Genomic DNA, 25552 nt, shown 5'->3' on the forward strand with positions numbered 1-25552 from the left:
AAAAGTTCAAACAGACAAAATTCAAAATATAATTGGCAGGCCCATGAAAGAGGTCAACTAAATATAATTCTACTCAAACTGTAACTTCCAGAAAATTAACCAAACAACGTGGACACAACTTAACTCACAAACTGACCTGAACACAAAGACACAAGAGGGTAACCTTTACAGTGGTTTGGCCAAACCATTTACACACGATAGGGGAAACAAAAACAAACGCCAATACTAACTAAGCACGAAACTACATAAGTAAACCTAAAACATCCCCGTTTCTGAGAAGCACTTGGTTGGTCCTGCCAAGCACGACCATCCAACTCCTCAGCTCTTGGCCACGCCTTTTGCCCAGACAGGAAACAGCCACCTTCCCAAATCAGGTAACTCAAAGAAAGAGAAACATAATTAGTAACAGAAAACTTTTCTTTTGGTAAAACCACTAAATGCTATTATAGCTGCACTTCAAAATATCACTGTTAGGTTTAAGCAAAGACATTAATTGATTATATTGCTTGACTTAACTGCGAAACAAACTGAGGTGAATGTATGGACTGATTTTACCGATGCGTGGCTAATGCCATCACACTGTTGTTACCTGTTGCTTCAGTTGCTTAGTAATCATTTGGGTTAAAGTGGGATTCATCCATCAACTGGTACATCTTGTTTTGAGCTCACACATAACTGATAGAAGCATAACAAACTCTATGACATTTCTAATAGTTGGGTGAAACCAGTGGGAAGTAATTCTCAGTCTTTGCTATGGTATGATTCACATTCATTTGTGTTTTTCTATTTTCTATGAAAAATCTGCAATTTTCCACTTTAGCGGTGGCATAGGGAGCAAAAGACAGTGAAGTGTTAATCTGCAGAAGACCCGTGATTAAATTCTTTTGAGTGGCTGTTTTTTTTCCACAGCCACTCAATAAAAGTTTCTCAGTGTTGACTTTCAAAAACTGGAACAAATCAAAATGTAGGACATTGTTTCAATATTTGGGGCAGGAGGACAAGGGATAAATGTGCTGTGCAGTCCCACCTGGTCCCCCTAGTTAGGAAAGGAGAGTGTTTACTGTCAGCTTGTTAAAGGTTGACTTAACCCCATTTCTGAGCCCAAGAGTCTGCTGCACTAGATGAGGTTCGTTCCCTTTTTGTTGTACATGTACAATGAAAATAAAGGGCTATTCTATTTTATTCCAGTGCTGTGTTCCTTATTTTTTTGAATATTCATATTCAGGTGTATTATGGTGTTTAGGACGAAAAATATTATAACACTTCAGACTCTGATTTATTCCAGTGTGAACTGAAACCTGGGATCACAACTTTTTCAACATATCAGTCACTGACAGCGTGTTGGCTGGTCTTCTTCCTACCATATGGTTGTATTTGTCTCTGCTAATCAGGCAGTCTCAACATGCACTTTTATTTAGAACAATTTAACCTTTAACATTCATCTTCCATGTGCTTGTGCATTTGCTCTGTCTTCAGAGAAAACATGGTATGTAGTGGCATTTATTTAGCTAACTTAATATTAATAATCTAACAACATTAAGCTCCTAAATTCACTTATATTTTATTAGAGTTGTAAAAAATTTGAACCATTTTTAACACCATGCCTCGGTGGCTGTTTGCTTTTGGAAACTGAAAGAGCATTTGGACGCAGTGATAACTAATGTCAGACAAGCGGCTTGTGCTGCATGGTTTCTTCTTTGAACAGCACTCTGTGAGCGTTTGGGAGCTGATATCTATTGATGCAGTTTGGCTGTTCCCCCCTATATTCTTGCTTGAGATAGGATTTCAGTTGATCTCCTTTGTCATATTATTTGTTTCACAGTGGTTCAAACATTTTTAATAGGGTGGCCCTTATCTGCAGGGAGGCCAACTTCTGGACTTTTATCACAATGCCATGCTGTTGAAACAAAAGTAATGTTTAGTGTTTTCTTGTTGTAATGCCTTCAGTGAAAAAATACAATCTGGATGGTTGAATTTTCTTGAGTTTTAGAAATATAAATAACAGATTTACTGGAACAAACCTTTGTACTGATATGCATGGTCCTCAGAGGAAGAATCCTCCTGATTTTTGTTTCCCAAAACATTCAGAGTGGAAAATCTCTACAGCTGTTTGATAGTTTAACTTGCACATATTCCTGTTTAGTGCAATAACTCTGTCATCACAAAGCTTTCTTCTACATCAGGCAAAAATGCAATGGAGCAGTTCACATCTGTAACCAAGTACCTGTAAAGCAAAAATCTTTGAACAGCAAATGTTGACATGCAGGCATGCTAAGGAGATGAATATTTTGGTTTTACTAACTTGTTAGTGTTAATGTCAGCATCATGTTATAGCTTTCTAGAGCTGCTAGCAAGGGGGAAGACTTTAAGCTGTGTCCTAAATCCATACCACAGTTTAAATCCATGTAGGATTTTAACATGTTGTGTGCCCACGCTGGAACACTACCAACATAACACACCGTCCCATCAGTACACAAGCGAGAAACCCTAGAGTTTTATTGCTGCTGTGGGTGGATATTTAAATATGATTGATGAGGATGAGGATTTTCTTTTGGCCATGGCACAGTATACTAAGTAAATATGTACATGCATGCATTTGGTTTGTACACATCAGGCCTGTGGAAGTGGGACAAAACACTTTGTTTCTATATTGGAAAGTAAACTGGAAGTTCACTTGCTGCTAGTTGAAGGTGAAGCTGTCGGTCATTTGATCCACTGTACAAAGCAGAGACACCCATCTGAGACAGTTTCTAACTTGAAGGTGTAGCGCTACCTTCCTCTGCTTCCTTGAGACTGATAGGTGCTTATCACATCATGAAAGGTGACAGAGTATGATCCGTAGTCCGTTAATCATCCAGAGGTAATTTCAGATGCGGATGACCTTGACTTTCTCTTTCAGTGGCACGCACACGCTACTCTGAGAATTTTAATCCGTGATGTTGCACTTCCAGCGTTTGAGGGTTACTTTTTTCATGCTCTGTTTGAAAAGCTTTAAAAGAGAAGAGATGGAGACGGCGAGAAAGAAGGAGATTTGGTGATATCCCCGATAGAGCTATTGATTTGTTGAGAGGACCTGCTTCACACCTGCCGAAAATAACTGAGAAGTTTAATCAATGCTGTAGAACCTAATCAAAAGAAGTGAGGTGTACCAGCAGGCTGTGGTTACCCACTCAGAGCGTTTTATAGGTGTGGGTATGTGCTTCTTTTCAAGCAGCAAGTGTCTGTACCTCGTGAATCCATGCTTGTTTGTGCTTCAGTAATTGCAGCTGGTGTATATCAAATATTTTTTGTTAAAAAAAAAGAGAACCTGAGATTGGTTTCTTTCATTTGCAAACAAGACTGACATCTTGGAAAATTTCTGTTTACTCAAGGTGTCATGTCATCTGGCAGGGAGGCAGGCTGCAGCTGAACTCAATTACAGCCTTCCATACAGGCAGGAGGAACACAAAGGCAGCATCAGAATAGCGTGATGGGAAAGACAGACAGGATGTTTGCCAAGTTTCTATCACTTTCTCTGATATTTCCAAGAGTTTCAAGAACATAAAATCAATGTCTCAAACCAAATCAGCTCTCCAAATATGTGCTGTCAAAGAAGGTTAAATTGAAATTTGATGGTTGTGTGGCCACAACTTGTGTTTGTGTGTCCTTGGCTTTTTAAAATGAGATTTCTACAATATATTTAATCCTTCTCTCATAAAGGAATGTGACACCTTGGCAAGACAGGATTTCATTCAAGTAACAGTTTGAGATCGCCTTTAAGCAAACTCTTTGAAAGGAGACAACTTTATTTACATCGGTATTTTCTGAAGGTAGTTAACACTGACCAGGCTGTCATCATATGGATTGATCTATTGTATCTCATCAGCATGTATGTACACAGTGTGGTCATTGTGTTAAATTAAACTTTTTTATTAAAATAAATAACACCTTAACAATATGAATGGTAAGTTAAAAAAAAAATCTTATAACATTTTATTTCAGAATATCTTTGTATTTATTTTACCCTCTTCGGCTTTGATGGCAGCATCATATGATTCGAACCTGATCATCCATAATGTCTTTGAATGGTGTTAAAATGCATCAAAGAAGATCTTTTTGAGTTGTCTGTATATAAAAAGATTAACATAGCTCCAGATTCTGAAAGAAGCCAGTGCAGAATTGCCTTAAACCTGTATTGCCCCCAAAGGCCAGCAGGGGGCGACTTCTTTGACTGCAAAAATCTGATGATTAGAAGTCTGTGGGAAAATCATGGTAGAGGATAAACGGACTGATTCTTAAATAATTACTTATTATTTTCTACTCTACTTGAGCACTTTATACAGCATTCCTCACCCATCAATGATCACATTCACACAAACATTTTTTTGTACAAGTGATTTTATCTATCATTCACACACACTCAGACTAATCTTAACCTTTAACACCTTGCACAACAGGACTTCACTAACCAGTGTGTGATGTCACAATGTCCATCTTTAATATACAGTTTATGGATGTCAACAATGCTTAGCTTTCATAGACTTAAGTAGGTTTAAGTTCAGGTGACTAGAGAAAAAATCCACAAATGTTTGCTCTATATAGCTATTTCTTTTTTTTTTTAGCATTTAAATTTTTTTTTTATTTTTTTTTTTATCATATTGCAGTCTTAAAGAGAAAGGTCAGATTCTCCATACTTTATTTTGCTGACAGCTGCCATCGATTGGTCCGCTGTTAGAGGGTTTGGCTGCAGCCATTTCTGTTTAGTGACTTTCTTCCCTGTAGCAAAGCATTTCAAATACCTAAACTCTTCAGCCACGTCCATCTCTGTGATTTTGTATGAATCAAATGCAACAAAGAAGCAACCTCATTCCAAAAATATTCCTTATTCACCGATCTCTTGGCAATGTGTAATAATGAAAGAAAATGTAAAAATGGCAAGCTCTTCATCCATTGATGTTCATGAATACCACTATTTTGGAGTTACATGATAAATTTATGAGGTGCCATCAAAAATTTCCACCACTGCACCTATAAAGAGCAAAAACCTCATTTAAATTCAGCCTTTTTCTTTGAAGTCCTCCCTTTCAGCAGCCATACACTGCTCTCGCCACATTTGCACGACTCCCTGGAAGTGCCATTCTGATCACTTGCTGGTGCACGTTAGCAATATCACTGTCAAAGGAGCCACCCTTTAACTTGCATTTCAAATTGGATAAGCACACAAAGTTGCATTCATCCAAAAGTGGTGAGTAGCACACTGGTGCTCCAAAATCACTTTTATTAAATTCCCTGTGTTGGAGCAAAAACTGTTCCATAAGAAGCGCAAACTGTAATGGGATCAACAGTACATACAGCTGTTGACTCTAAATGAGAAAAGTTTTGGTAACTGATGGTTAGCTTGAAAACCTTTTATTTTTTTATTTTCTGATTCCATCCGTCCATCCTCTTTCACAATCCTGTACAGGGTCACAGTTAGGCTGCACCCTATCCCAGCTGTCATTGGGTGAGAGGTGGGTTACGCCCTGGACAGGCTGCCAATATATTACTGGGCTAATACAGAGAGACAGATGGCCGCACTCACACCTATACGGCCAATTTAAAATCACCAGTTAACCTGAAGCGCATGCCTCTGGGCTGTCGGGGGAAGCCAGGGTATCCATAACAAACACATGGATGAGCTAGAACATGGAAACTCTGCCTAGAAAAGCCACAGGTTGTTTTTGATTGTGTTTTCTGTTTTGGCTATCTGTTTTACTGGTAATAATATGATTCTGTTGTTTCTTTCTCTAGACTGTTTAAATAAAGAGTAACTTGTGCAGCCCTGTAATAAATTCTAATAACACAGAACTACAGTAAAAAGGCTAATAGAGAATGGTAAATGGTAAATGGCCTGTATTTATATAGCGCTTTACTAGTCCCTAAGGACCCCAAAGCGCTTTACATATCCAGTCATCCACCCATTCACACACTCAGAAAAAAGAAGGCTTAATAAAACAGTAAGACTTTATGAATATTATGGGAATATTGATGATTAAAAATAAGGTAATCAAACACACTAATGACCTCACACAGTGATAGTCCACTGGCTCAGTGGTTATCCTCATCCCTTCATGACCTCGTTCGAGCTCATCAGTCACCTGTGTGCATGCTGTGTGGTATTTGCATGTTCTCGCTGACAGCAGCGGACCTGTAATTTTCCTGCTGTGTAACAGACTCTTAAGGTATCCTGAGGTAGCCTTGAGTCCTTGTGTTACCTCAAACGGCATCTGTTTGCTGGAATTTCACGACAACAACAAAAAGCTAAGATACAAATGGAAAAATGACAAAAATCTAATTTGGCTCACTTCTCAATATTTCAGGATTTAATTTAGAAACTTTCACAACTTCAGCACTGATTACTGCTCTTGGAGGTAATTGATCAATTTTCTTCAATGCCACAGTTTTGCAGTCATGTGAAATCAGCACTTGAAAAAAAAAGTGCAAGTTTGACTTTATCTACCCACCAGAGAAAACAACAAAAATGTTCTCACATAAGTTTTTGTAATTATAAAAGAAAAACAAATCAAACAGAGCTGCGAGCTTAAAAACAAACTATTTTCTCTCAGCATTACTGATATAGCCGTACAATAAGTGTGTGTCTGTCTTACATAATTAAGTCCACTCCAAGAAACTGCCTAATAAACAACACCCAGTAAAAATACTGGGAGAGAAAACAACCACAATGGTGATTTAAGTTTTTAACTATTTGCTACATTTTTATCGTTGCTGTGAATTTGATTTTATGAGTCAATCCTTGACTCTGGCTCTAGTCTGTTCTCAAAGCAAAAAAGAGCTAAATAACATCTGCATCATGCAGCGAGGTGAAATGAAACTTGGCAGCAGTGTGGCTGCATCCCCAAAGACTTATTACAGTCAGAGGACACACTTGAAAAATTAAATTATTCTACATTTTCCTGACACTCCTTACAAAAGGCGGCGCTGACCCAAAGAGCCCACTGGGAGAACGACTACACTGGAAAATGTCAAATCTGTGGCAAATGGAAGGAGCTGTCACAACAGCACAGCAAGATTATCTAGACTTGCATGATTTTCATTTCAATAATTCTTTCCACAAATCGATCTTGTTTCCGTAATGTAACGACCTGCTCCTGCAACTTCTGTTCTTGTTTTCTCACACTGCAATAACTTCACAACAACCTGATCGCATTCCCACAAAAATATCTTATCCTCACAAGATTAAAATGTGCTATCTTTGGAACGGCGATCGTGTTCCAGCAGGACTTGCTGTAAGAACAACATATGGATGTTGTTCTTACAAGATAACATGTTCCCAGAGGTTAATTTTGATCTGACAAGATCACTGATTTTCACACTGATTTTCTCCCAACATGACTTCTTCTCCACATTATACTGCACTTGATACTCTCTTTGTACGACTCAGTATCCTGCTTCCAGAAAAGAGCTTGTTGATTTGAGTCAGAGAAACTTTTTTTTTTCATGCATCTCCCCATAGTGTGCTTCCTCTGAAGTATTTTGATGTTGCAAACAAACGTAAAAAGATTTTCTAGTTTATTGCCCTTGTTTCAGCTTCTTCCCACAGTTAATTTAAAAATTATAAGCTCCCAAAAATATAACAGTAGGGCTGATGGATATTTCAACACAAATTGCATCTATAAATGTCATGTCGTGAAAGAAATAAATATAGCCTTAACTTTTTACCTTCCCAACTGTTACCAACCTGCCCTCTATGTAAATTGAACCCTTAACTCTATGGTGGCAGTACTTTTACTGTGTTTTAATGTTATTTGAGTAAAGGCACACAAGTATAATCAGGAATTTGTACTGAAAATATACAAATGCAAAAAAATTCTACTACATTTAAGTACATCTGATTATGTATTAGTAGAAGAAAAACCACCAATATAAAATATCTGTTGATAAATGCCATCTGTCAACAAGTTCATTAGGGGTTAAAATGTTATAGTTTTTTTTTTTTATATAGTTTGTCACTGATTGGCTTAATATGGAAAAGTTAGGATTATACTCGAGCAGTATGAATGTGCATGTGGGCACACATGAACACCCCAGAAGTATATCTATTTTTATGCTGCTGTGTCGTCGGCTTGTATTCTGCTGCTTGAAAACTTATTGCCAGCATGACTTTTGCCATTTTTCTTTGCTTTAAAAATTTATGTGACTTTATTTGGATGACAAGGCAGACCCAGGAAAGTATCAGCACTGGCTAGCTGGCTTGGTTAGCAAGGTGCACCTGTGTGTCTCGGTACAACTGAACACTAAATAAGATCAAACGGTACAAACCCTCTCACTGAGTAATTGTGCTCATGAATGAACCTCTAATGCAATTTAAATGTGTAATTTATTAACTATAAAAGAAAGTTTACAGGATGGATAGGAGTGGAAATGAGTACATGAGGGGGACAGCTCAGACTGAGCGTTTGGAGAAGTTAGAGAGGAAAGGCGGAGATGTTTTGGACATGTGCAGAGGAGGGATGGCGGGTGTAATGAAGTTGGAGCTGCCAGACAGGAGGGGAAGAGGAAGACCCAGAGAAAGTTTATGGATGCAGAGGATTTGTGTGACAGAAGATGCTAGGGATAGGGAAGGAAGGAGATAATCTGCTGTGGTGACTCCTAAATGGGTTTAAAAGTAGAAAAAAGATAAACACTGTGCTGCTGTGTTGAAAGGGGTGGTGGTGGGGTGGTAAAGCTTTTTTTTTTTTTTTTTTTTTTTTAAATGGGAGTGTATGGGGTCTGTCTCAATTTTTAAGCAGTTGTACGTACAGTGAGGGAAATAATTATTTGAATGTAAAGAGCGAGGACTCTGTGTGGACAGTGGGGGAATCCCCTGTTGAATTTGTATTGAACAGTCTCTAATTGTTATAATAGTTTCATTATAGCAGAGAGAGAGAAAGAATATTAACCAAAAATCCACAAAAAAATACATTACATAAAAGATATAAGTCGCTTTGCATGTCATTGAGTGAAATAACTCAACCGGAATTCCCAGATTGGCTGTGTGTCATACAATTAGTCAATTACAGATACTCTTACTGATTGCAGCTTATTTTGTGTATAAAGCACACGTCCTCACAATGATTTTTCCCCCTCCACCATCATGGGAAAGACCAAAGAGCTGTCAAAGGACATCAAGAAGCAGACCGTTGACCTGCACAAGGGTGGAATGGACTACAAGACCACCAGCAAGAAGCTTGGTGAGAAAATGACAAATATTGGTGTGATTATTTGGAAATGAAACAAATAAAAATGACCACCAATTGCCCTCAGTCTGGAGCTCCATGCAAGTTCTTGCCTCATGGGGTTAGAATGATCATGAGAAAGGTGGCGGATCAGCCCCAAACTGGGAGGTAACACACAATGCAGGGTCCACAAGGTCCCTCTGCTCAAGAAGGAACATGTACAGGATGATCTTAAATTTGCCAGAGACTGCTGTGGTCAGATGAAACCAAAATCACACCACCCCCACACTTAAGCACGGAGGAGGAAACATGCTTTGCAGCTGTTTTTCTATTAAGGGTTCAAAATCCTGAACAAGAGCCTCCTTCTCTCAGCCAGAACACTGAAGATGACTCACAGATGGGTCTTCAAGCATAAGAATGACCCAAAACCAAGGTAACAAAAGAGTGGCAGAAGAAAAATGTACCTCACTGTGCACTGACATCCACACGCTTCTTAGACCATTGTGATATGGAAAGCAAACCACAAGTGAATTAACACATATGAGATCCTTAAATTATTGAAAGCATGCCCAGTTACCCATCGCTTTGGTTAACCTTCTAAGATCCACCGTTAATGAAACAAATGGACTTTAAACATCTTTCTAATACTGTAGGGTCTTTACAATATAAAGTATCTTTAGGTGGCTGTGACTGTGAATTTATATTAGTAAAACTGAACCAAAATGATATGAATGGAATTGAATTAACATTATTATTTTAGTTTAAACTGGGCCACCCTCAGCTCCAGGGCCCATCAGCTGCAGTCCAGCTGTAGGCCCACGAGCACATTTGACCTGTATTGCCAGTTCAAAGGTAACAGCTGTGCTTTGGGTTCACAGAGCAAGCTAAATAAAAAAAGGAAGATAAATCCTCACATTAAAATCCCAGATTAGATTTTTCCAGTTCCAAATTCTCTCAGCGGTGCCTCTTTCTGCCTGACTTATGATTCAATTTTAACTTTGTTCGTCTCGGCACTGGTGAAATCACATGTTGATTTTTACAATTTACCAGTTTAGAACTTTTTGAATTTCAAGGACTACTGGAGTATAGTGTCTGATCAGATCAGTGTGCCTCAAAGGAAAATAATTTCCCCCAGGGATCAATAAAGTATTCTGATTCTGATTCTGATTCTAAACAACACACAGTATTGGTATCAGATAACTCTTTTGTTAAAAAATAAAGATGAAGATTGGCATTCTGTTAATAACACACAGAATATAAATAGTTGTCTATATGTATTTTACTCTGATTTTGTACAGTAATGATTACTTGTTCTCTTGGTTCCTACACCTATACTTTGACTTGTATGAATTCAGAAGAGGAAACCAGAGAAAGAGATGAGAAAAATGAAAAATCAGTGAATATGACTGACAGCACTTTTTTCTGTAGATTAGATATAATTCAGGACAACATCATACCACCAAGTTCATGAAAGTATAAATATTTCATAGAAAAGTTACTTATAAACGCTTTGCATAATGTTCCCTTTCCTTCTCATTTTGGTTAGCTTCAGTGATGTAGCTGAGGTAAAAAGCATCCCAAAACACAGATCAAACATGTGTGAAAGTGTAATTGTGCAGACAGTTCTGAACATGAGCAGAAATCTTGCTGAAAAATATCTGATCTATTAAGTCCAGCAGTAAATTTAAATAAATGGATTTTTCATTGACTGCATAGTTATATCAGGTTAAGCTTGATATTAGCCAGACATTTTAAGCTGTTACGTTTGGCTCTCAGTCTTCAAAAGAAGACTAAAAAATGCCTTTATTTGTCTTGAGGGCGATCGTGGCTCAAGAGTTGGGAGTTCGCCTTGTAATCGGAAGGTTGCCGGTTTGAGCCCCGGCTTGGACAGTCTCGGTCGTTGTGTCCTTGGGCAAGACACTTCACCTGGTGGTGGTGGTCAGAGGTGGCGCCAGTGTCTGGCCTCTGTCAGTGTGCCCCAGGGTGGCTGTGACTACAATGTAGTTTGCCATCACCAGTGTGTGAATGGGTGGATGACTGGTTGTGTAAAGCGCTTTGGGGTCCTTAGGGACGAGTAAAGCGCTATACAAATAAAGGCCATTTACCATTTGACTCTAATATGATAATAATAATCATAATAATAATGCCAGACTACCTGGGAGCCTCACTGCATTATGTTTCAAACAGTTAAATGAGATGTTGCAAGAAAGGGATATTAAATAAAAACAAAAACAACTCTTCTCTGGTTGGAAAAGCACTCATGTCTTAACTCAAACAGTGTACGCCATCCAGTACACTTATTTGAACAAATTTCAGGCAACAGTAAGTGACATATAGTTAGATTCACACTTTACCTATGGCAGTAACATTGTTTAAACACAGCACTGTTTAAAAGTCTTGAGTTTTCCAGGCTTCTTGAAGGACATTCAAAGCTCTTCTTTGGATGCTGGCTACTTTCTGTTATGTTCTCCATCAAAATGATCTCACACTGCTTCAACAATTTTGAGATCTGGGCTCCTGGGAAGCCAATCCATGACTAATGAAGTTTCATTTAGTGTTTTTCTATCCAGCTTTACTTTTATTGGCAGTGTGTCTCGGTGTTTCATTGTCATGTTGAAAAACCAAAACATTGTCAATCAGAAGACTTTCAGATTGGATGAAAATCTAACGATGCTCTTCTACTTTCAGAATTCCATCAATTTTGACAAGATCTCCAAAACTATTGGCTGAAACGCAGCCACACCCATGACAGAGCCTTCCCTTTGTTTTACAAATGGCTGTATACACTGATGAACCTCCTGACATCCTCTGTATACTTTAACAATAATGTGAACTAAAAACTCCATGAGACCCGATGCCACTGCCACTCTCCCACTGAGACCATTTCTGATGAGGCTTCAATGGACACTATATGTCAACAGGAGGGCCAGATACATTTCTCTGGTCCTGTGTCAGGTCTTTACCTTTTCTCCTCAAGGACATGCCAATCAAATACTGTTTATCTGCAGTAGATAATTTTTTTAAGCCTGTCACTTCTTCTTTTATCCCCCACGTGTACACACTGTACACCATACTGAGGCAGAAATGCAATTTGAAATTGATTCTTTCACTAAGCGGCTTAATTAAAAAACAAAAACCGCAAAAAAACCAAGAAAAATTCCTCTGAAAAGGATCAGATGGACTGGACTAAAAATGAGTGAAAAAACAGCCCATGTTCCAAAAAAAAAAAAAAAAAAAAAAACTTTGGAAGACCATCGGAATGTCTGGAAAAATCCAAGACCACTTTGAAAAACGAGTCTGGCTCTTTGGAAGCAAATTATGAAGAAATGAGGGGCGGTACTGCATAACCTTAAAGTCCGTCTCTGCCTACACTCAACACACAGCACCCTCTGTTATTATTGTTTCCCTCGTCCTCATGTTCCTGATGTTGTAAAACGCCAGGGCCAGGGCGTCAGCGGCGGTCACGTGCCGCACACGGGGCGGGGCTACGCGTCTCAGCCGGCCAGTAGCAACGCAGCGTCGTTGCAGGTCCCAGCAGCTCCATGGGAGGAAAAAAAAACAGAGAGGAGACGAATAACGGTACACTCCAACATTTATGGAGCCGATCCCCGCATACCACCGCACTGCACCCGCATCTGCTCCTGTGATGAGCACGTGAGGAAACGTGCTTGCAGACGGAGGTGGTGAGCGCGTTTAGGGGCTGAAGAAAACAGGCGGTCCACCATTGTCTGCGTGGAAATAAGAATGGCCTGGATGTGGAAGGTAAGAGGGGGTTTCTCTTACTCATATGCTGCTGTCATTAAAGGAAGAAACGCACATCAGGAGGCTGAGACGTGGCCGGCTTTCCGCCAGTGTGCATTTTAGCAGATGTGCGCTGAAACGTGATCCGGGCAGCTGCATTTGGCAGTGGTGATGCTCGGCGGAGGTAATTAACCCTCCTCTGCTTCCTGTCTGCTGGGCTTTTTTGTGTGTGTTTTGGGGGGGCCTTGTGCAAATATGATGGAAGCAGATTCCTGTGTTTGAGTTTAGTTTTCAACCCATGTTTGTGTTTATTTAACAAACAAGCAAATAAATAAATAAATGGCAGCATCAGCAGGCCAGCCAGCTGTGCACACAACATCCTTCCTGACATGTCCAGGTGTTCACATCACGTGAGCTGAGGGAAAGTTAACAAATCTCTGACGTCCTTCACAGGAAGCAGATTTCACTTCGTTTGAAACTTCTTTAATGGGACTACACACTGATTTCTCTTAATAAAGGATGACAGTAGCAGGTATTGTCTTTATGATTTAAATAACTTCTTCGTGAAATGTAGGAATATCATGAAAAATATCGACCACCGCTTTCCAGAGTTCTACACATAGTCTAGTGGTTCAAACTGCAGGGCATGGACAGTCTGCTGAAAATATACAGTGAAATTAAGATAAATGATTAATGATGTAAAGGAATTAGTAAAAAACTGTAACGTGTGGAGAAATAACATTTTTTCAACTTCTGAAGTGGTGTATACCTGAGAAAGTTGGGAACCACAACATAGTGTCTGAAATCTGCTCAGCAGGTTAAAGCTTGCTTAGCTGACAGTGAAAATTTAGGGATTATGAGTTTCAGAAGCAAAGAGTGTTTTAAAATGTTGCTTAATGAATCTAACTAAACTAAACTAATTGGACTGTTTTGTTTTCCCAAGTTATAATTTAGGCTTGAATTGTGAAGGTAGTGATAGTATGGGCAGCTTTTTTCCTGTCAAGCCAACAGATATTTAGTTAAAATGGTTATTGCTGAACTCTTAAAGATATTTTCAAAGTATCTGTCTATCATTCATTTTCTTGTCCGATTCAGGGCCGTGAGGATGGTCAACCTTTTGCCCCATGACAGCCGAACAGGTCTCTGGACCACTGTTGGGCTTAATTTAGACCTCTGTTGATTCCATGGAGAGCTTATGATGTAGCCTTTGCAAATGGCCAATGCCGCTCCCAGCCATAATAACTGCATGGACGTCATCAAAGCGATGTGTAGTTAAATTTTTAGTGAAGTTTGTGTCATGTTACAGTGTAGGATTTAAAAAAGCTTTGTGATTATGACATACCTACACTGTTGATTCAACTAGGGATTTATCACTTACATCACCACGGACTGCCATTTGGCTTTTTCTACCTTTAAAACCCGGAGAGCAGCCAAATGGCTTTTAGCTAAGCTTTAGCTTCAGCCAAGTGGAAGCTAAATTGGCTAGTCATTCATATGTATATTAGGTTGTTAGCTGGGAATTCTGGAGGGAGGGGAGTGGGGGTGTGTGGATGAGGGGGTGGGGGAGCTGCTAAAAGCTGTGAACTTCCTTTTGTGTTTCATCTTGATGCATTCTCAATCATCCAGGGAAATAAATCTCCAAAAGTCACCAACTTGGAGTGTTTCAGTTTGCCGTCTTAGGGAGAAATCAACACACATGGGTGTAGGTCCTTTGTTGCTGAGATTTATTGATAAAAACAGTACAAAAAACCAACCATTTGTACACATATTTACAAATAATAATAAAAAGTGAGTGAGTACATTTCAACATTATACCAGTGGTCTGATTGATGCCACAATGGAGCAAATCGAGCAAAGACTGATAAGTTCGCTGCAATTTCCAGTGTGTGGGGATCATTGGTCACCAACTGCATCACGTGCTACAACCCTGGTCTACATATCACCGTTGATGAACAGCTTTTCCCATCAAAGACTCGGTGCTGTTTCCTGCAGTATATTGCAAGTAAACCTGACAAGTTTGGGATCAAGTTTTGGGTGGCTTGCGACCTAAAATCCAAGTACATTTGCAATGTCTTCCCATATCTTGGCAAGGACCCCAATCGTCCCACTGGGGAGAGACTTTCTGAAAATGTAGTAATGAGGCTGATGGAACCATTCCTAGACAAGGGCAGAAATGTTACCACGGACAATTTTTTCACATCGCTTTCACTCGCGCAAAAACTTCTTAGACTGAAAACCACCATCCTCGGCACAGTCAACAAGATTCGCAGGGAAATTCCTCAATCCACTAGTGGATTGGCTAGTCATTCATATGTAAATGTGGTGGAGCTTGCAAGAGAGTTGGCTCACTCTCATGTAGCTGAGAAGAAGGCAAGAAAAGAACAGTTGCTGAAAATGTTGAAATGTACTCACTCACTTTTTATTATTATTTGTAAATATGTGTACAAATGGTTGGTTTTTTTGTACTGTTTTTATCAATAAATCTCAGCAACAAAGGACCTACACCCATGTGTGTTGATTTCTCCCTAAGATGGCAAACTGAAACACTCCAAGTTGGTGACTTTTGGAGATTTATTTCCCTGGATGATTGAGAATGCATCAAGATGAAACACAAAAGGAAGTTCACAGCTTTTAGCAGCTCCCCCACCCCCTCATCCACACACCCCCACTCCCCTCCCTCCAGAATTCCCAGCTAACAACCTAATTTACATATGAATGACTAGCCAATTTAGCTTCCACTTGGCTGAAGCTAAAGCCTAGCTAAAAGCCTACCAGCCATTTGGCTGGTGGTGGGTTTTAAAGGTAGAAAGGTAGAAGCCTGGGACTCCTAGTGTTAAAGCTATGTGTCATAATAGATTTCGTGTAACCACAGACCCTTCTGAAACCGACATGGTAACCCACGGTGTAACCTGAAATGTAGCCACGTCATGGTGATACAAGGACACTGACAGGCCTGGTATCTGTATCCTGCTACTTTGACGGATTCATTTAAATCGATCAGAAGATAATGGACTGCTCAAGGAAAGAAGTCTGAAAGTCCGTCCATCCATCCATCCATCCATCCATCCATCCATCCATCCATCCAACCATTATATCACTTAAGACCAAAAAAAAGCAAAAATCTTTAAAACTGTGAAGCAAGAATGAGTGTGTTTGTCAGGACTGAAGCAATTGAAGTTGATTTTGACGTTACATATTCACTGGCCACTTTATTAGGTGCACCTTGCTAGTACTGGGTTGGACCCCTTTAATCTTCAGAACTGCCTTATTTCTTTGTGGCACAGATTTAACAAGGGGCTTGTAACATTCCTCTGAGATTTTGTTCCATATTTGATGTGTTAGCATCACACATCTATGATGCAAATTTCCCATTTCACCGCATCTCAAAGGTGCTGGATTGAGCTCTAACTGAGACCAAGAAGGCCATTTGAGTGCAGTGAACTAATTTTAATGTTCAAGAAACCAGTTTGGAGGATGATGGTACAGTGTGATCATAAATTAATGGACATGGTGAAAAACAATATTCAGGTATATTGTCAGACTTTAAAAAATGCTCAGTTGGTAATAAAGGGCCCAAAGTGTACCAAGAACATATCCCCTCCAACATTACAACAGCATAGGCCTGAGCTGTTGATTCAAGGCAGGGTGGATCCACTCTTTGCTGATGTTTACACTAAATTCTGACCCAGTCAACCTAATATTGCAAAAGAAATTGACGCTTATCAGACCAGGGAACATTTTTAAAGTCTTGTTTTTTCTTAGCCAATGTGAATTGTACTCTTAGTTTTCTGTTCTTAGCTGATAGTAGTGGAATGTGGTGTGGTGTTCTGCTGCTGTAGCCCATCTCCTTTAAGGTTTGAGATGCTCATCTGCATAACTTAGTTGCAATGAGTGGTTATTTGAGTAGCTAGTGGTGTCCTATCAGCTCAAAGTGTTTGGCCATACTCTGACTCTGACATCAAACAGGCATTTTGATCAGTCACTCAGTGGATATTTTTAATTTTTTTTCCAGACCATTCTCTGTAAACTCATGATTGTGTGGTAAAATCCCAGCAGATCAACAGTTGATTAAATACTCAGCAGCCTGTTAAGCACCAACACCCAACCCATCACTTAAATGATCTGTCTTCCACATTTTGATACTGGTTTGAACTTCAGCAGGAAATCTTACCTGAATGGATTGAGTTGCGATCATGTGATTGGCTGGTTAGACATTTGTGTTATTGAGCAGTTGAATGGGGTACCCAACAATAGGCGTGAATGAGTTTTGTGTTGTAACTTGTGTGCTTAAAGCTTAATACGGTAACTTCTTAGTCTGTTGTGCTCGATCGTGAGGTTTTTGATGCTGTAAGAGTAGTTGAACATATTGCGTTGTGCCTTCTAAGAGGATTTTACATGTTCATTTCCCTTTCTCTTAAAAAAAGCATACACAAAATCAGTTCATCACCATTAACATAATGTGTTTTTGCCACGTTTAATATATTATCCTTTTTTATTTTTTTGCTATAGTTGAAAGATGACTGACAGTATCCAAACACCCACGACCTCCTCTTCAGCTTCATCAAGAAACAATATGTCACTTCAAAAACTTTACTGTCACACCCGCATCTGCTCTGTTAGGCTGTTTTTGTTATGGGAGACAGCAGTTAATTTCACACTAGATTTGACACTGTAATATCAAAAACGGGGAAAAAAGAAAATATAATTACACGGTACAAGTTTCAGAGTGACTGAACGAAATGTAAACGAGAAGTGGACGCAAGTAAATGAGCTGTAACTTTAAATTAAATGATACCAGTGTCCTTGTTTCTTATTAGCTCCGTATTATTCTGATGTAGATAGTGGCTATGAGGTACATAAATCCAAACCCACCTAATACAAATGTTTGTGTCTTTAATACTTCAATCATATAATAAATTTTCTTTTTTTCTGATATACATACGCTGCTATAGTGATCATACAAAACATGGCAAGTTTAAATAGTGAGATTAGTCTGTCTACAAGTACTAAGTATATGCACTTGTAAGTACTAAGTAAATAATGTATCTACACAATAGTAAATGTCCTTAACATTATCAAATGAGACGCATACTCTGGCTGTGAGTGCAGAAACGTTCTGATTGTGAATCGATCCAATCAGAATGAAGTTAGTGTAAATATAGAGACGGTAAAAGTTTGCTTGAGGCAGGATGCACTAAGTGTGTAGACCAAGGCTCAGTATGGCATGCTAAGGTAAGTAAAGGGGAAACTGTCAAACATGCAGAACTATTCTAGCAGAATCCAAGAATAAATATAGAGCTGGGAATAAACAGAAACGATTCCCATTAAAGGAGCTATTAATTGAGGACCTCCAGCATCACATTGACTTTATCATATCATTTATATACTCTCTGCACGAGTTTTAAGGTAAATGTCAACAATTTACTGTCATATGTTCTTGTAATATGTTTAAATGTTGATTTGTCCAGTAGCTGTATAGCGTTTTCATGGATTTCTTGGATGTCTGTGCATATTGTTTTCTTTTTACATTCTTAAATAGGCAATAAAGGATGGATAGATGATGTAATTTAAGTGCTGCAAAAATGAAACTGCAAAATGAAAAAAAAACAACCCCCAAAACAAACAAAATATGCAAATGATTGTGTTCCATTTCTGCTGAATATGTATAGATAATAGCAGTCTTTAGAAAATAACTTTCCGTTGATTCAGTGCAATTAGAAGAGCACCAATAAAACCACAGAGTGATGAAAGTCACGGTGACGTTTGTGTTTTTGTTATTGAGGAATAATGCCTGACATTTTAATCTTTCTGGCAGTTTTCTCTTAAGTGGAAACCTGGGGGGATGTTGAATTTCAATTTCAATTTCAATTTTATTTCTATAGCACATTTAAAAGTCACAAGTACAACAAAGTGCTTCACAAACGAACCATACTTGCAATTTACAACAGGAGAAAACAGTTAACAAAGAATAAAATTATAAAATAATAATATAAGAACAGGCATGAATCAGGGAAAATTAAGTTAAGTAGTTTGAAAAGCGAGCTTAAATAGATGGGTTTTTAACCGAGATTTAAAAGATTGGATAGTTTCCGACATACGGACATCAACCGGTAGGCTGTTCCAGAGTTTTGGTGCAGCGAAAGCAAAGGCCCGATCCCCCTTCGTCTTTAATCGAGACATTGGTTGCATTAGAAGCCCCTGATTAGAGGATCTGAGTGCCCTTGTAGGGATATATAGATTAAGAAGGTCAATCAAATAACTGGGTGCCAAGTTATTTAAGATTTTAAAAGTATATAAAAGAATTTTAAAAACAATACGGTATTTGACAGGAAGCCAGTGGAGGTCAGCTAGAATGGGAGTAATATGATCCTGTCTTCTAGCGCCGCTTAAAAGGCGTGCTGCGGCATTCTGGACTAATTGTAGGCGTTGAATAAGAGAGAGTTGGAGGCCTAAGTAAAGAGAATTACAGTAGTCCAGTCTAGAGGTTATAAAAGCATGAATGAGCCTTTCAAGGTCTTTATGTCGTAGGTAAGGCATTGCCTTCGAAATTTGGCGTAGTTGGTAGAAGCTGGTTTTTACCACTGCAGCCACTTGCTTATCTAATTTGAGGGAGCTGTCCAGCATTACTCCGAGATTTCTGACAGTGGGCGATAAGTGGCTGGCATAGGAACCTAAAGTCTCCGAAAGCTGTTTCAACGGCATGTGGCTACCAAGGACGATAATTTCTGTTTTGTTTTCATTGAGGGTGAGCGAATTATGCAGTAGCCAGTCTCTGACGTCACACAGACAATTAAGCAACGGCAATAGCGGGGATTGAAGATCCAAATCCAAAGGGAAATAGATTTGGATATCATCCGCATAGCAGTGAAAAGAGATATTGTGATTTCTAAAGATTTTTCCCAGGGGTAACAGATAGAGAGAGAACAACGTGGGACTTAACACAGACCCCTGGGGAACACCGCAACGAAGGGGTGCGGGGGAAGAGGAGTGATTTCCCATAGAGACAGAGAAAAACCGCTCGGATAGGTATGATTTAAACCATGAGAGTACTTTGCCTTTAAGGCCAACTACATGTTCAAGTCTTGAAAGGAGAATATCATGGTCGACCGTATCAAAAGCAGAGGACAAGTCTAAAAGAACTAAAACCACAGGGCGCCCTGTATCAACAGTTACGAGGAGATCGTTAAAAACTCTCAGTAAAGCTGTCTCAGTACTGTGGTGAGGTTTAAAACCAGATTGGAATTTTTCATTGATTCCATTTGCCTCTAAGAAAGATTGCAATTGCTTGAGAACAATTTTCTCTAAGACTTTAGCCATAAAAGGGAGTTTCGATACCGGCCTATAGTTTGAGAGGACATTAGGATCAAGATTACTTTTCTTGATTACAGGTTGGATAACTGCATGTTTGAACACAGCAGGGACGCAGCCTGATAGTAGTGATGAATTCATTATAAGTAAAATCCAGGGTCCTACAATATTCAGGGCGTTTTTGATAATGCGAGAAGGGAGCACATCATGACGGGAATTGGAATTTTTCGTTTGAGCTATTATTTCCTTAAGGGTCGGAAAGGAAACAAATTCAAACTGTTCTAGTACCGACGAGGGTTCGGATGTTAAAGATGTGTCCTCAATGGGTAGATATGTGGATCTTAGTGCTATAGTTTTATCTGAAAAATAGTTTAGGAATTTTTCACATAAAGCTTGGGAGGTCTCGGTCTGAGTGGAGAGTGGATTTATTAACGAATTAAAAATGCCAAAAAGGACCTGCGGCTTATGACTATTAGTCGCAATGATCTCCGAAAGGAAGGAGGCTTTTGCAGTTTTAACAGCCTTCTGATATTTCTTCAGACAATTGTGGAGAATGTCAAAGGAGATCTGGAGTTTGTCTTTCTTCCATCTCCTCTCCGCTTGGCGGCATTCACGTCGGAGGGTACGAGTATAGTCATTCATCCACGGTTGACGGAATGGTTTAAGGCGTTTGGTCTTTAAGGGAGCTACAGTGTCTAAAATAGAAGTACAGGTGGCGATGAAGGAGTTAGCGAGATCATTAACCGGTGTAGCTGTATCCCAGTTAATTTCGCAGAAGGCAGTGTTGGTCAGAGCCATAGAAAACTGAGCAATAGTCTCTGAGTTAATCATGCGTATATTTTGCACAGGACCCTCACGTTTCAGCTCCATATTGCACACATTGACATTAAACAAAACCGGGAAATGGTCCGATATCCCAGGATTATAAATGTCCGTAATGCAAATGTCCAAACCGTAGGATAGTACCAAATCAAGCGTGTGGCCTTTAATATGGGTTGGTTTACTGACCCACTGAGTAAGGTTAAGAGTCTATAAGAGCAAGAAAGTCCTTGACCAGTGGGTCCAACTCACAACAGACATGAATATTGAAATCACCAGTAATGAGAGTACAGTCATAATTAACCAAGAGGTTTCCTAAAAAGTCAGCAAACTCATGAATAAAATCCTTATTGACTTTTGGTGGGCGATATACCACCGCACAGAGGATCGGGGAGGAGCAGTTCAACTCAAGTAACTGCACCTCAAAGCTAGAAAATATGGCTGGGGGAAGCTGTCGCACACGGAACTTGTTTTTAAAAGCCGTGACTAGCCCTCCCCCTCTGCCCGAAGTCCTAGGAGTACTGACAAAAGTACATTCTGGTGGAAGAAATTCCGATAGGGAGACAGACTCACCAGGTCGGATCCAGGTTTCTGTCAGGAATAGAAAGTCTCGCTCGGAGGAGAGAAAAAAATCATTCAGAACGAAAGACTTGTTCGCCAGCGATCTAATGTTCAGCACAGCCATCTTGATCGTAGTCATCTCATCGCTATTTGGAGCACGCCTCAGCGGACGTAGGTTGCTGTGGTTCACGCCACCACCACGCGCCCGTATCCAGCTTCTAGTGGGTTGGTGGACGATTGGTAGTTCCGAATTAGCGAGTTGTCGGATCCATCGATGGCGGGGTAATCTGATGGTGTGCTGGTCATGGAGAGAGGATAGGGGTTGGAGGATATCCGAAATGGCGTAGTAGTTGGTTACACCATGTAGTTTCAAATAAGTTTTGATGCGAATCCGGATGCCGCTCCGTTTTCCCCGTCGTCTGGGCCGTTTCTTGGCAGGGGGGAAAAAAGGCAGGCAATAAATGCCAGTAGTCGTGTCTATGGGAGACGGAATGTCGCTTCCCAATTTCAAAAGTGGATATGCTGGTTGATGTTTCAAAGGTCGGAGATGTTTCAGAGGTCGGAGATCCAGCAGCGTTTGACGGTCATAAACAATTAATGTGGTTCCATCCAGAAAACATAAGGAAAATAAAACAGCTAACAACAAAAGGAACTCGGAGGAGCGGAGACGGCTTGCCGTACACACTGGCGCCATCTTGCAGACCTCACGTGAGGTCTGCAAAACTAAAGTTACATATTTCAGGAATATTATGATTTTTTTTCTCCATACACCAGTTTTTCCATCATCTCTTTATTATTTATTATTTTATTTTCAAGGTTTACTGCCAACTAAAATTTTAACCACTAACTAATATTAGGTAAACAAATGACTCCATGAATTAAAGCCAGATGTGGAGGTCTGACATGTTAGCAGATATCAGGTTATTGCAGCATCATGTATGCTGCTGAATTTTAAAAGGAAGCTGTTAAGGTTATTTTCGTGGCCCAGGGAAACACTGACAAGATTGTTTTTCATTTGTGAAGTGCTTTTATCAGAGTGTACATTATCTTGGTCACCATTTGTAAACTTATTGGGTAATTCTGGTTTATTGCATCCTAGAGGATTTTCCATTATTGTGACTATTGTGGGTCTCTGGGTCATACTAGCTCAGCACTCTCAACCCCTATTTTAAAGATCTGGGAAATGAAGAGTATCATTAAACTGCATCTGAGTAAACTCAGAAATTACACGCATTGAATTGCTTTTTTTGCTAGCTGCGTTAGAAATCTCCCTCTGGGAATGCTTGTAGACTGATTGACCTAACTGTCCAAATAGTCACTGTTTAGTGTGTGTTTGTGCTGGAGTAAGAGTAGCAATTATATCAGCACACAAAATGACTGTTTTCTTGTTGTGATAGGTGATTTCAGAGGAGCTGAAACACTAATTTGTTCTTACAGCTCCACACCTTGGATTGCTCTCACACATGAACGCATGAAGCTTTTCCATGTCAGGAACAAACAGGTCCCAGTCAGTGCAGCAAGTTTTCCTCCAAAATCAGAGATTTTCTTTCAGAGCAGTTGTTGTCTTTCACAATTTCTTTGCTTCTGCATCCATCCTCCATGGACTCATCACTTTCTTCATAATGTTCCATCAATTTTCTCCCATTTATCTGGGTCCAGGTCGAGAGAGCAACAGTCTAAACAGAGACACACATATCTTCATTTCCCCAGCAGAGATGTTATCACTCCAGCGTGTCTCAGGTCTATTCCAGGGCCTCCTTCTGGTAGAAGTGAAAAACCTAACCTAGGGAATGCCCAGAAGGCATCCTAGTCACCTCAACCACCTCAACTGGTTCCCTTCGATGTGGAGGAGTAGCTGCTCTTCTCTGAACTCCTCATGAATGACTGAGCTCCAGCCATTCGCCAAAGGAGAGCATTGCCACCCTTTGGAAGAAGCTCATTTGCAGTCCTTGTACCCACGATCTCATCCTTTTGGTCACAACCTAAAGCTTGTGACCATAGGTGAAGGTTATTTTATGTGTTTGACCAATATGCTTTCAGATGTATTGGCTCAACAAGGGACAAAGACTGAAAATGACATAAACAAGAATAAATGTATTTTTAGATAGACATTTTAATGTGTTTGTCCCAGTTTTATCATAGTGATTATGTAAATATACACACACACATTGTTTTATTCACAGTTTCCTACCAAGTAGGGTCTGAAAAAAGAAATGTGACATGCAGAGTTCCCCCTTTGTCATCTTTTGTTTTAATTGGAGTGAGCTCGTCCGTGAAGAGCTGTGCTTAAGCTGGGAAAGGCTGTCGCTGTTGTCCTCTGTGCTAACAGTTCAGAATAAGCCCTCTATCACATCACATCAAAAGACAACTATTCTGCTTTCATTGCTAACCACATATGGCAGAACAGGGCCAGAGCAGCAAATTCGCCCGACGGGGTGATGTGGGTGCACACCAACCAAAACACACAAGCCGAAATTTTAGATTAATTAATGCGTGCACACACAGACAGACCGTCGTTAGTGGGTGTAGAGCGGTGCTTTTACAACTATGGGGAATGCAGCCAGTGTCCCATTTCTTAAGAGTTTCAGGGATGAATGGCACTTCTCTGAGTCCCTCTTGTCCCATGTGATTATGTTGCTATAGAAAGGGAGCTGATAAAACGTGTCCCGTCACAGTTTTAGAGAAAGCACGGGGTACTGGCAGGATGTTGAATGAAGCAGATACTGTAGTTTGTATTCAAACTGTTATCAAATCCCTGCTCAGATTCCCTCTTGTACCATTCTTCCCTTTATCTGTTTTACTTCTTGAGTGTGAAGTTTACAGGAGAAGTCTCAGAATCCACTGTTTTATAGTTGCCTGGTCGCACAGGGAGACAAAAACTTTTTAGTCCTAAAGTAGAATAGATCAATTACTTACAGTTAAATAGGTTCTTACGCATTAAGGGTGTGTGGAACTGTGACACGTTCTTAACTACTTCAGCAGAAGTTTAGTTGAAGTTTGCTGAATCCGAATTCGGATACACCCTGAACCCAAAACCATAACTGTTTAGTTTTTGTCTGAAAAGTAAAAATCGAGCTATCCAATTAATGCTTAAAATCAGGGAGGTTTTAGGATTTAAACTCACTGGACATTTACTTAGTTACATCTTGGATTATACAGTTGCTGCAAATTTCCCTGCTGCACATCCATCATGTTAATCTGCTGTTCCACACATCCCAAAGGTGTAGTTCTATTGGATTGAGATCTGGGGACTGGGTACAGGACAATGAGTACAGTGAACTCATTGTCCTGTAAAAAACAAAACAAAACGGTTTTAGATTATTTAAGCTTTGTGACGTGGTGCATTATCCTGCTGGAAGCAGCAATGACAACACTGTGGTCAGAAAGCAATAATACTCAGGTAGGTTGTAGCCAGAGGATTAGTAAGGAGGAGGTGAGGGCAGCTATCAAGATAATGAAGACTATCAGGTGGTTTGTCCAGATGGCATAGCTATAAAGGTATGATGATGTCTTGGACAGAGGGCAGTGGACATTTTTGGTGAGCCGATGCAAACTGTAACCTCAGTTTTATGTTCTTGGCCGCTGTAGTCTTCGGCTGCTGTACCCCATATGCTTCAGGATTCGAAATGTTGCACGTACCTGGGTTGTAATGAGTGGTTGAGTTATTGTTGCCTTCCTGTCAGCTCGAAGCAGTCTGGCCATTCCCCTCTGATCTCAGACATCAGAAAACTGTCACTTACTGGATATTTTGTGGGAGAGTAAACTCAACCTGTGTGGCACCAGCACCAATGCTACTTGAAAAGTCACTAAAGATGACCTTTCTTCCCCATTTTAAAGCTGGTTTTGAACTTCAACATACTGACTACGTGCTGAAATGTACTGAATTACTGCAATGCAACTGATTAGATATTTGTGTTACCCAAACAAAG

The 25552-nt window shown here is 39.8% G+C and overlaps 1 protein-coding gene across 1 annotated transcript in view; it reads left to right on the top strand.

The window, feature by feature from the left end:
* The first annotated feature begins 12509 nt into the window (after positions 1 to 12509).
* st6galnac3 (ST6 (alpha-N-acetyl-neuraminyl-2,3-beta-galactosyl-1,3)-N-acetylgalactosaminide alpha-2,6-sialyltransferase 3) overlaps positions 12510 to 25552 on the top strand; it is a 113839-nt gene continuing 100796 nt past the window's right edge. The window contains exon 1 of the mRNA XM_085389117.1: positions 12510 to 12956. Coding sequence (XP_085245243.1) covers positions 12939 to 12956 — 18 coding nt within the window. The 5' untranslated portion in view covers positions 12510 to 12938. The remainder of the gene's footprint in view (positions 12957 to 25552) is intronic.

The sequence above is a fragment of the Rhamphochromis longiceps genome, linkage group LG18 (genome assembly GCF_057381845.1).
Source record: "Rhamphochromis longiceps isolate RC_006_pf linkage group LG18, R_longiceps_female_GT1.1, whole genome shotgun sequence".
Classification (NCBI taxonomy): Eukaryota; Metazoa; Chordata; class Actinopteri; order Cichliformes; family Cichlidae; genus Rhamphochromis; species Rhamphochromis longiceps.